Source organism: Rhinolophus sinicus, chromosome 1 (genome assembly GCF_057876585.1).
Source record: "Rhinolophus sinicus isolate RSI-liver-muscle chromosome 1, RSI-T2T, whole genome shotgun sequence".
Taxonomy (NCBI): domain Eukaryota; kingdom Metazoa; phylum Chordata; class Mammalia; order Chiroptera; family Rhinolophidae; genus Rhinolophus; species Rhinolophus sinicus.
This window is the reverse complement of record NC_142501.1, coordinates 162,311,093-162,323,583: the sequence shown is the minus strand read 5'-3', so window position 1 is coordinate 162,323,583 and position 12,491 is coordinate 162,311,093. Positions and strand designations below refer to the sequence as shown.

At 35.9% G+C, this 12,491-nt stretch overlaps 1 protein-coding gene across 1 annotated transcript; it reads left to right on the top strand.

Annotated features, from left to right (window-relative positions):
- The first annotated feature begins 6,248 nt into the window (after positions 1–6,248).
- NAA11 (N-alpha-acetyltransferase 11, NatA catalytic subunit) lies at positions 6,249–6,956 on the top strand. The gene has a single exon (XM_019719966.3). The coding sequence runs from the start codon at positions 6,264–6,266 to the stop codon at positions 6,954–6,956; it is 693 nt and encodes a 230-aa protein (XP_019575525.3). The 5' UTR covers positions 6,249–6,263.
- The last annotated feature ends 5,535 nt before the right edge of the window (positions 6,957–12,491 follow it).

Below are 12,491 nucleotides of genomic sequence, written 5' to 3'. Positions count from 1 at the left end.
AAAAAACTATATTTAACATGGTTGTTAACATTTTTTTGAAAGAAACACTAGAAAAATGAAACTATATTTTCCCCATAGACCATCATTGAGGTTTATTAGCAAACTGAGTTTGAGAGATAGTTCACTTTTTAAGCAACTGAATTCTGGCACACACATAAAAAAATAATTAAGTCAACTATTTTCAAAGTGACAGGACCATGCAACATGGAGATCATAAGGGAACAACATTTATAAATGTTGGCAACCAGTCATACACCAGGAAACCAAAAGCAATTTATGTAGGAGTTTGGCATCCTAGATTCTGTTTAAATTTCTATGAAGAATTTCTCAGGTGGTTTTATTTTTCTGACTTACTCACTCTACTAATACATAATATAGATAAGAGCATTTGGTTTCATCCAATGCTGCAAAGAGATCATCGAATAAAATACGTCAGTGAGGTTTTAAAGAAGGCTGATTCCATAACCAGCAATGGAACAAATTAAGATTTAAATGGGAAAATATGATATAAATTCATATTCTCCTCTTGTGTCCTTTCAAAAGCTAGAGACTCTTGTTTCTTTGCTTTTTTGTCATTCCAGTACTACTTTTATTAATCTAATTATTTTAATCCATTCATAATTTCTGCTATTCTGCACCTGCTGCCTTTCCTTTACCTAACATTTTGTTTTCATCAAGCATATCTATCAGTATCTTTGGGGCTTCAAGATAACTTTTTCCACAAAAAAATAAATAAATACATTTGATAATACTAATCCTCTGCATGAAGGTCTCATATGCGTTATCCTATTTTATTCTCAAAACAAAGTAACAGCGTTGACATATAGATTTCAATCCTCCAGAGAAGAAAAGAGAAAGCCCAGAAAAATTAAGTGGCCTACCAAGATCACAGCTGAGTAGCCTAGACATTGTAGTATGTGGTACATAATGCAGTTGGTTAGAAAATAATGCTAAGTAGAGAAAGTGATGTAGCATAAGTATCATCATACTTTCTCATTAGACATTTTAAGCAACAATACTGGAGATCATTACACAAAAATATGTATTATAATCACAACTTATTTGGACTGTATAAAGAAAGGATTTACTTAGCCTGTCTTAATATATTTATACCGCAATACATATTTATTATATTATATAAGCATTCACTCAAGACCCACTGTGTAGCATGCAATTTACTAGTCCCTAGAAAAACAATGACTTTTATAAGATAGGGTCATATCCTCAAGAAACAAAGAGAATAGGAATTAAGAATAAAGTAAATGATGCACATATAATATAGATATGATTGAGAGGAACACACAAATAAAGAAGTAGTTCATTTTTCCAGGGAGAAGGGCATCAAAGAAGTCCTCCCAGAAGAGAGGATATTTGAGCCAAATCTGAAAAGATAAGTCAGCCTCAAAGCCAAGATATGTCTCTCTGAAGTCTTTCCAGGCTCTTCTCCTATAGGCACAATGATTAACAGTTATTGCTTATATCCTACCTTTGGAATACATTATAATGTGGAATCATCGGTTGACATCAAGAAAATGCTTGAAAATAATCCCTCACATTTCCATCCACTTGGCAATGCAAGAAACATAGCAGAGATAGTCACAATTTTAAAAATCATCAAGCAGTACATGTTACAGAATACTTACCTTCTTCTTGTCATTCCCAACCCTGTCCCCTTGCTATCCTGCTTCCTACATAAATATTTTATGGCAGTCAATCTTTGTTTTAATTTGTTTTCTTTTCCAATACAAACCCAGAGTCAAACAGACCCCTTAAATTCACTTTGACCCAAATTCCTTGAGGCTATAATGAAAGACTTTCTTTGTTCTCACGTATTTGGAAAGGAATTTAGATAACAATTTGTACATTGAAAATTCCGCCCTTTTCTAAGACTTGATGACCTTGGGTTAGCCACGCCCTAATTGGAAGATTAAATACTTAAATCTTACTGCTTGTGTAGACCAGGATTTCTTGTTACAAAGACTGTAAAAAATATATGGTGATGCATGTCTCAGATTCATTACTTCGAAAATTATGTCCCTATACCAACAGGAGTGAGGTCATCTACTAGGATAAAAACCAGTCTCATGGTCCCAAGGCCCATTCAAATTTCACAAACATCCATCCTCTTGGGTATAGTGAGCTATTGCTTACATAGCATATTGAATATGCTTTTAATTCAAAGCTTCTATTGCATCCAATTAGAACTAACATCCCAGAGCCGTGACCTTTGTCCTAAGAAGCCAAATAGGCTTTTCTCTCCTTTAAACAAACCTTCTAGAGAAACCCAGCATACAGTTTTTGTGGTAATCATAAGCCCATATATTTTTATGCTACGAGGAAAAAGGAACTGTTTTAGATATGAACACAGATTCACAAAGAATGGCCCATTGCTTAACATGAGCCAGTTCTGCCCTCACTCGGTCCTGCCTACGTAGAGCTGCTATTCTGATTGAGGCTTCCTTCACTTTGGTCTTAAGCATCTCTCTGATTATAGCTGTGTCCCACACAGTCATGGCACTCTTACAGACATGATCACATTCTAATATTAATCTAATGAAATATGCAATTTTGTACTTTTCTACTAACAGAGGTGGCTGGGCTTATATGAAACTCAGCCTTTTTGCTCCTGTTTCAAAGCAAAGGGAATTTCATGACTGTCTTATGGCCACTGCCCGCTTTTCAAATGCAATGTTAACTTCAAAAATTATTTGTTTTTCAAAATTAATGATCTCATGTTTTATATAAATCTTCCTTGTCAGGGGCCAGAAAAAAAGTGGGTCTGGAATATGCAACAACATGAGAATGTAGAAAATTCTTCTTTGCTCTCTGTTCTTGTGTACCCCCATGACTGAATTTATGAGTTTTGGTGTTGTGATAATGGACAATGAAGGAAACAATGAGTTTATCACCTCAGTCAGTATAATAATGCTTATTTCTCCATTCATTGATGATCTGTTATTTACCACACAACTCCCATATAAAACAGTTGTTATAAACAGTGTTGCTCTACAAATGACTTAGGCATGGAAATTCTTTGGCTTCCACTGTAGCCAAGGTAACTGCCACTTTCCCTTCCTGGGCCCAACTACCTGGTTATGAAAGCTCTTTTTGTTATTCTGCTCTGAGATTAGGCCTCAGATTTAAGATTAAACAGAATTAAACAAACAAATACAATTTACTGATTAATAGGGTATCTCTTCTTCCCAAATTTGTATGGGCCCAAGGATCTTCTTCATCTTGCTTTCATGGCCCATGGAATGAGAAAAATAAACAAAAGAGATAACAGCACAAATGATGGATAAATAATTAATATGTGAGTTTGAGTTCTCCTAAATTGGTCTATTTTGTCACATCTGTCCCATTTGTCAAGCCTATGTTTTAGGAAGCTAGTAAAGAAAGAATGTTCCTATAGAACACAATGAATGCAAATTTTGGTAGTCCATGCTTTTTTAAAGAAGAACCTATTATAGGAGAATCAAATGACTCTTCAGGATTAGGTTTTTAGAACGATATCACTTTAAAGCACATATCCCTGTCCATGGAGTGAGGTGTAACATAAAAGAGAAATTTCTGAGTAGAAATACTACTGGGAAATAAACTTTCCAATGTACGGAGCTTATCAAAATATCAAAGAGCTAAAATCGTATCTTAAATTTTAAAAACTTATTACCCTTTTTCCCCGAAAATAAGACCTAACCAGAAAATAAGCCCTAGCATGATTTTTCAGGATGACATCCCCTGAACATAAGCCCTAATGTGTCTTTTGGAGCAAAAATTAATATAAAACCCGGTCTTATTTTTGGGGAAACACAGTAATAAAAACACATCTCATTGTTAAATTACAACAAAAAATAGTGGCTATTCAAGTTATGTTTCACAAATCACATGACTAGAGACTACTTTAGCTAGTAAAGGCATGCATATACTCATTGGAAAGAATGCCGCACACATATTCTAGATGAGTTAGTGTACAACCATGACTGGCTAATAAGAAAAGAGACTACCTACTTACAATAGAATAAACTTTGGAGTTTGAGTTCCTAGTTCATAATATGCTAGGAAATTAGGAAGGAAGTTTGTACAAGACATGTAAATAATTCTAGGGCTTATCGTCAGGTTAAGTGTAAGTGGTGCTAACAAAATGCGACTTCTCTGCACTAATAAAGAAATAACCCCTCTCCCTTGTGGGATCCAAGTAGCTGCTACCTACTTTGGCTCTTTGCTGGAGTACTGTGCCTCTGCCCTCAGGTAGTAGGAGAAAAGATAGGAAGACCCTTACCCTTTGCCTAACCCACTTCTCTCATCAGCCCCTCCTGGTGCTGAGTCCTCTTTAGCTCAATTACCTTCTCCAAATAGTTTCCACCCCTGCCCTTTTCCAAGAGCTGGAGCCCAAGCCCTACCACACGTCCATTAATATGTCCAGGGTTTGACTGGGGCAGTTTAACTTAACACAGTGGTAGTTACTGCCAGCTTTTTGAGATGATGCTTCCACATTCCTGGGGGCTCAGTTCTGTGATTCCCCAAAGTACTGGAGACCACACAAGAATCAGCCCAATACCTGTTGGACTTTATTACTATCTATTTTGAGAAAAAAGGGAAAGATGATGACATTAAAAAAAAAAAAGCCAAATCTTGCTTTATCAAGATGGTATAAAAAATTTTAAATGTATCTCAAAATGCAACTTAAGATTTATGACACAGACAACAATGCAATACAGTGGAGAATGAAAGGTGTTTTTTTTCAATAAATGATACTAGATGAATAGATCCTAGATCCATATAGGCAAAAAAGTAGCTGAGCTTCTATCTATAATACACAAAAAAATAAATTAAAATGGATTGTATATCTAAGCATAAAATATAAAACAATAATGTTTACAGGAGAAAACATAGAAGAACGTCCTTGTGAATTTGGAGTAGGCAAAGATTTCTTATACAGGACACAAAAAGCACTAACCATGAAATTGAAAAACTGGACATATTGTAGTATATTAAAATTCCTACTTGATATAAAAAATTATCATTTAGAGTGTTAAAAATCAAACAATAGAGTAGGATGCTCTTCACTACAAATATATCTGAGAAAGGATTCATATCCAGAATATATATATGTATATATATATATATACACACACATATATACATATATATACACATATATATATATATAAAATCTTAAACGTTAATGAGAAAAAGACATAAACCAATAGAAAAATGAACAAAAGATGTGAATGACCATTTCTCAAAAAAGAACATAGAATGGCTAATAAGTGTGTACAAAAAAAGGTGTTCAATTTCATTATTAATCTGGGGAATAAAAAATAAAACCACAATGTAATACCGCCACCCACACAGAAGAATGGCTAAAATGAAAAAGATGGGGGAAATATGTTAACGAAAATGTGGAGCAACCACTTAAGAAAATTGCTTGACAGCATTCATAAAAGTTGACTACCATAAGATCTGACCCAATAATTCTAATCCTTGTTAACTACGCATGTGTCAATAAAAGACATGTTCTAGAAAATTTAGCTATACTATCCATACTATTCCCAAACTGGAAATAATACAAATGGCCATCAACAGTTGCATGGATGAATAAATTGTGATAAGATTTAGGCAATGAAAAATCAAATAAGATAGTCTGAAGAACTCCCAACAACACACAGGTAGCTGAAACAAATACTAAGTAGAAAAAAAAGAAAAAAAAAAAAAAAAACACGACACAAAAAGAGTGTATGCACTATGATTCCATTTATATAGACTGTTACAAGTCCAGGTCTTAGTTCAGCTCTCAGGACATGGAGGTCGTGGGGAATGGACCGGCACACGAGTGTGGACTTCTGGAACGCATGTAATATTCTGGTTCTTGATCTAAATTCTGGTTGCATGAGTTTATCCAGTTCATGAAAACTTATCCAGATATATACAAATTTAAAACTTAAAACTGAAACAAAAGAATAATGACAGCAATAGATCAAACAGTATATTTAAAACCAATGAGACCATAAGGAATTCCACTTCCCCCACCCCCTAAGCCTCGCGCACGCACATGCACAATGAGGTGAGAACTCCATTGGCTGCGACTAGGTGGCGCACTTCCGGAAGCCGCCTCGTAACCCTGATCCTTCCGCCTCCTGGTCATTCCGCCTTCCCACCTCTGCACTACCCGGAGCCGTGGCTTTGGCCCCTGTCGCTTTCGCTTGGCAATAACCTCTTCCTCTGTCACCGCAATCCGGCTTCTGCTCGCTGCCGCCGCCATTATGAACGTCCGCAATGCTCGGCCAGACGACCTGATGAACATGCAATACTGCAACCTCCTTTGCCTGCCGGAGAACTACCAGATGAAATACTATTTCTACCACGGTCTTTCTTGGCCCCAGCTCTCTTACATCGCTGAGGACGACGATGGGAAGATTGTGGGCTACGTCCTGGCCAAAATGGAGGAGGACCCAGATGATGTTCCCCATGGACATATCACCTCACTGGCCGTGAAGCGTACACACCGGCGCCTCGGCCTGGCCCAGAAGCTGATGGACCAGGCCTCCCGGGCCATGATAGAAAACTTTGGCGCCAAGTACGTGTCCCTGCATGTCAGGAAGAGTAACCGGGCAGCCTTGAACCTCTATGCTAACACCCTCAACTTTCAGGTTAGTGAGGTGGAACCCAAGTACTACGCAGATGGAGAAGATGCTTACGCCATGAAGCGAGATCTCTCACAGATGGCAGATGAGCTGAGACGGCAGCTGGAGCCAAAGAAGCGCAGGTACGTGGTGCTGGTCTCCAGGAAGACCCAGGAGACCCAGGGCAGTGCACTTCCTGGTTCTGAAGAGGCCGGTCAGGAGGAGAGGAACCCGGTCGCTGACAGTAGTGGCAGTGACAGGAAGGAACTCAGTGAATCCACAGAGAGCACCCATGTGCGGGACAGCTCAGAAGATTCAGATTCCACCTCCTAGAGCCCGCTTTAAGGTATTCTTTCTTCCCTGGCCCAATTCCTTCCTTCCCTAAATCCCTGGACCATACCTCGGCCTGCCCAATCCTGTTCTGTTCCATCCTATTCTCTAGCTCTGCTAGGTTTCACAGTGAAAACCATTTGGTGATCTTGGGAAGGGGTGTAGATTGCGTTAGGGGAAACTCATTTCTCATAATTGAAAGTTAATAGAATTTCAACTCATATCCTGAAAGTAGATTAAATTGAGTAAAAGAAACTAGCGTTTATCCTGCCTTTTTGGTATGAATTGTATTTCAGGGCACCACGTAGTTGAAGTAAGTTTCTTCTTTATAGAATTCTATGTAATAAATACAGAAACAATGATAGAATTATAAAGTCACTATTTTGCTATTTGATGAATTAATAGATCTAGCCAACTAACCATAAATAGCTAATACTATTAATATTAGGTGAAAGTTGGAGCACTTTGTAATAAGGAATCAGGCTAACAACACTTAAAAGTCACTGGTCAAGTGTAACATCACTAAAAGGGAGATAAATATTATGTGCCTCCTAATGCAATAAGAAGTGCACAGCAACACCTATGAAATACTCTTGCCAGAAGAAAAATGTGTGTATATATATTTATATGTATATAAATATATATATATACATTTATATGTATAAAATTCATCTTGAATTGAAACAAGGCTCTAGATCTAACTACCATTTTTTATTAAAAAAAAAAATGGACATATTAAACTCTACCATGATGCAATCAGTCAAATCCAGAATGAGAGAATTTCTACAGAATGAATGACCTAGTTTGTTTAATAAATAAATGTTATTTTAGAAAAGGGGTGGAGGAAATTATTAAGAAAAACTTTACTATCTGTATGTTGACCAATTGCAACTATTGTGGACATTGTTTCTATCCTGATTTAAACAAACCAAATATAAGACATTTTGAAACAGACAAAATTTGAACACGGACTGTATGCTATTAAGGAATTATTAATAATTTTGTTAAGTGAGCTAATTGTTATTATAGTATTGTATTAAAAATGTCTTTCTCAAATAATCTCTAATTAAGTGGCCAGAAACGCTTTCCAAAGCTAAATAAAAGCATTGAACTTGTATTCTCTCAGCATTACCATTAATTTCAGGGATAGTTGTGAACTGACCTACAAAGCATGTTTAGAACACTTAACAAATAAATGTTCTTGTTTTGTTTTGTTTCTTTTTCTGTGTAAGATTAGATTTTATTAAAGTTTATTGGGGTGACAATGGCTGGTGGGGTTGCATGGGTTTTGGGTGTGCAGTCCTGTGGTGCATCGTCTATGTATCACATTGTGTTCACCCAGAGTTCTCCTTCCATCACCATATGTTAGATCCCTTTTGCCCTCATCTACCACTCCACCATATAAACTTAAATAAAAGAAAAAAAAAGAAAGAGATGAGATGCTTTGTTGTAGATAATCATATATTTTTGTTTATTTTGATAGTTAATAAACTTAATAATAAAATAAAGTCTCTCTCTCTCTCATACATATATATATATATATATATATATATATATATATATATATATATATATATATATGGTCACAGGAGGTGCAGTATAGCATAAGGAAGATAGTCAATGGTATTGTAACAGGTATATATCGTGTTTCCCTGAAAATAAGACCTAGCCAGACAGTCAGCTCTAATACATCTTTTGGAGCAAAAATTAATATAAGACCTGGTATTATATTACATTATATTATATTATGCTAAATTTTATATTACCCAGTCTTATAGTAAAATAAGATGGGGTCTTATATTAATTTTTGCTCCAAAAGACGTATTAGAGCTGATTGTCCGGCTGGGTCTTTCGGGGAAACACCGTAAGATCTCAGAGGGATAGTAGCTTCGGGTATGGGGGTTATCACTTTGTGAGGGGTGTAAATGTCTAACTATTATATTGCTAGGTACCTCTGAAACTAATTAAAAAAAAGAATATAAAAAGAAAATTTATATTATCAAATACTCATTAAATATTCTCACATATGACTAGGCTCTGACTCTATCATTCTGCAGTGTTTTGGGTTTTTTAATTCATCCAGGTCTGTATGGGGTCTATAGAAAATATAGCTGTCATTGAGATATTGAAATAGAGGAATTTGCTATATAATAAATGAAAGGTTAAACAATATAAATGGATTAATAATAAAAATATGTCTTCATTAGAGATGAATACTGAAATAGTTGGAGGTGAGATATATGATGATTAGGATTTACTCTAAAATGCTCCAGCAAAAAATGAAAATATAAAGGAAAGGAGAGGAGGAAATAGATAAAATAAGAATGGCAGGATATGGTAATTGTTGAACTTGGATAATGGGTATTTAGGAGGTTATTACACTGTTCTTTATTGTTTTAAATATGTGACAGTTAACATGAATTAAAAGTTAAAGGTCCAAAACAATTATTGTACTTCCTAATATACACTAACACTAAGCAGCCACTAAGAAGTAGTTTAAAAGACTGTTTAACTTCCATCAAGGAACTTTGTAGATGCTTAATCCTATGTATTTCAAGAGCCAATGAGCTACTGTCATTTGGAAGCTTTAACTTCTAAACCTAGTCACCTTACCCTTATATGTGAAAAAGGCAACAACATTCTCTTAACAAAGTCTAGTCATGAGTGACATACACTTCATATAGTTAAAAATAAATACTGTTTAATTAATTTACTCATTCATAACATTTTTTATTTGCCAGGCAAACTGTATAGCACACTAACCCTGCTTTATTTTCATTCACTTATAGGTCCATAGGTTATACAAATTTATATATAGTAAGTTCTTGGGGGTTAGAAAGAGTCTATTGTCAGAGGAATCTTTGCATCTGTGTTTTAACAACCTAAAGATTTCACAATGACTGATTCATTTTGTCTAAATTTAAAAGCAGTAGACAAAGGAACAAGACAAACAAAGAAACAAAAATTCATAGACACAGACAATAGTGGTTATCAGAAGGTAAGGCACAGGGGGGTGGTAGATGAGGGTAAATGGGGTCAATATATGGTGATGGAAGGAGAAGTGACTCTGGGTGGTGAACACACAATGTGATATATAGATAATGTATTACAGAATTGTATACTTGAAACCTATGTAATTTTACTAACCATTGTCACCCCAATAAATTTTAATTAGAAAAAGAAAACAGCAGAACAGTCTAAAGGGGAAGGTAAAATTAAAGAAAACTTACTGCGTTGAGGAGTTTTTCAAATTACCACCAGTCTTGAGAACCCTGGAGGGCTCTGTCAAGACCATTTTATTTAAATCAACAGGGCTTTTTAAAAATTAACTTTCAAATTCCTATATAGAAGAACTTATGTAATATTGATGTCATCTTTGTGGTTATTGGCTTCTTTTTAGTGTTAAACTCTAGCTGAGAAGGATTTAAAGTAGAATAGAACCAATTGGAACTGCACACTTTCTTCATAAAATGTAATATATATTATATTTTATAAATGTAATATATATTTTATATATATAGATATATATATGTAAAATGACTGCAAAAGCACTTAATATTGGCTGTGACAAAAATAACTGCCACCCTAGTGGGGGAAGAGAGAAATAATAAATAAAAATCATTGTGTGACAGTTATAAATCTCTGTGTACAAACATACAAATTCAGGAATAATTGACATATTTCTTTATATTACTGTAATTGACCTTTATGTCTAAGTTGAAGGAGATGTTTCCTGTACTGAGCATCACTCTCCTTCCAGGTTGATTTCTGCTGAGACATCTTCACTGGCCTCATCTAACTTTTGGTCCTCATTGTTCACTTCTGAGTCCATTCCATCCAGAGGCCTCTTCAGGTCTCAGGTGCTCCCTGCCATGTTTGGGCCATCTTGGTATAAAGGGTATTTGTCAGCATAGGCTAACTATTCTAAAACATAACCCAAATTTCAATAACAACACAAAAAAGCTTATTTTTCATACCACATACCACAATGTAGGTCAGCAGTGTGGAGGGGAGAAGGAAACAGGGACCCTTGTCCACAAAATAATTTAGGAATCCATCTAGAACAGATGTTCTTATTTCGTTCCATAGCCCTTTTTGTCAATCTTGTGAAGCCTAAAGTCCCCTCCTCAGAAAACTGATTTTAAAAGGCATAAAAACCATATGGGTTTACAAAGGAAACCAACCTTATTGCACTACAGTTATCAAACTATTTTAAAATAATAAATTTGTTATATATGTACTTCTTTATTAACATATGAAATAAAAAAATCTAGCTGTGGGTCTAATAATTACTGTTATTTCAAAAAAAAAATTTGAGTATAAATGATATTTTGAGCTACCCCAACCAGTAATATAATATGAAAATGCCTGTGATTTTTATTGGTGGTGAAGTCATAATTGCTAGTGATACTGTGTATTGGTGCCTACATTCATACTTGAAGGAAATGCTAAATTTCAGTTAGAGGTTGGTGAAAATACAGAATTTTTTTGGTTTCAAATCCAAGGTCATAATTCTCCTAAATTCTATTAATAGATCATAGGTTAGTAATCCCTGATCAGTGATTCCACCATTTTCTAGAATCATGAGTCCTCCACTCATTCATATACATTTAGGAAGATAGGCCTATAGAGGTTCATACAGATTTTAAAAGTCAGTCCCATTTCCCCAACTAACTGCAGGGGAGGCTAGGAAATGTAGTTTTAGCTATGTGCCCAGGAAGAGGAATGCGTTCTGGGAACCACATAGCATAGTTTCTGCCACAGTGGCAAGCACCCTCCCCGCAGTGGTGCTCTGGACCATGACAGGTGGTGCTTCCGTGCCCATCTAGGAGCTCTGATCCATCCGCTGCGTGCTCCATAATGTGGCACAGAAAACTCTGGGGGCTACCTAGGGTTGTCTGCTTTGTCTGTCACATGACACATCTTTTCTGCTCTTGCACAAACGTGGGCATAGGAAACTGAGATTCTGCCACCTGACTGACTTTATGCTTCTCATTAAAGTCTGGAAGAAATAGGGTGGCCAGTTAGCTCAGTTGGTTAGAAGATGGTGCTAATAACACCAAGGTTACCAGTTTGATCACCATGTGTGCCACTGTGAGCTGCACCCTCCTTTAAAAAAAAAAAAGTCTGGGAGAAATAAATCCCAGTGTATAAAAATGTGCAAATCCCTCCCAAAATCCCCCCAATTTCTAAAAGCTACAGTTACCATCCCTCTCCTCAATCCCATTCAGTAAGGATTTACTGAGACATATACTAATTCCCTGAGTGGGAAAAGGCTATGGTGAAGAAAGAAAGAACAGGAAAAAATAAAAAATGTTAACACAACAAAAGTCTTATGCTGCCACAATTGTGCTCCTTCCTGTGGAACTAGAGTTCAGATACTCACAAGAAACAAAAGGTCCTGAAAGAAATAACTTTTCACTTTCCCTTACCTCTTCTTTTGGGTCTGGGTAACAGACTTGAAATGATAGTGAGTCAGGCAATTGGTGAAGGAGATCGGGTGTCTTCATCTACAAATGGTAATAAAATTGACTGTTA

Excerpts from the sequence above, each read along its gene's own strand:
- NAA11 (XM_019719966.3), top strand. The coding sequence starts at position 6,264 with ATGAACGTCCGCAATGCTCGGCCAGACGACCTGATGAACATGCAATAC.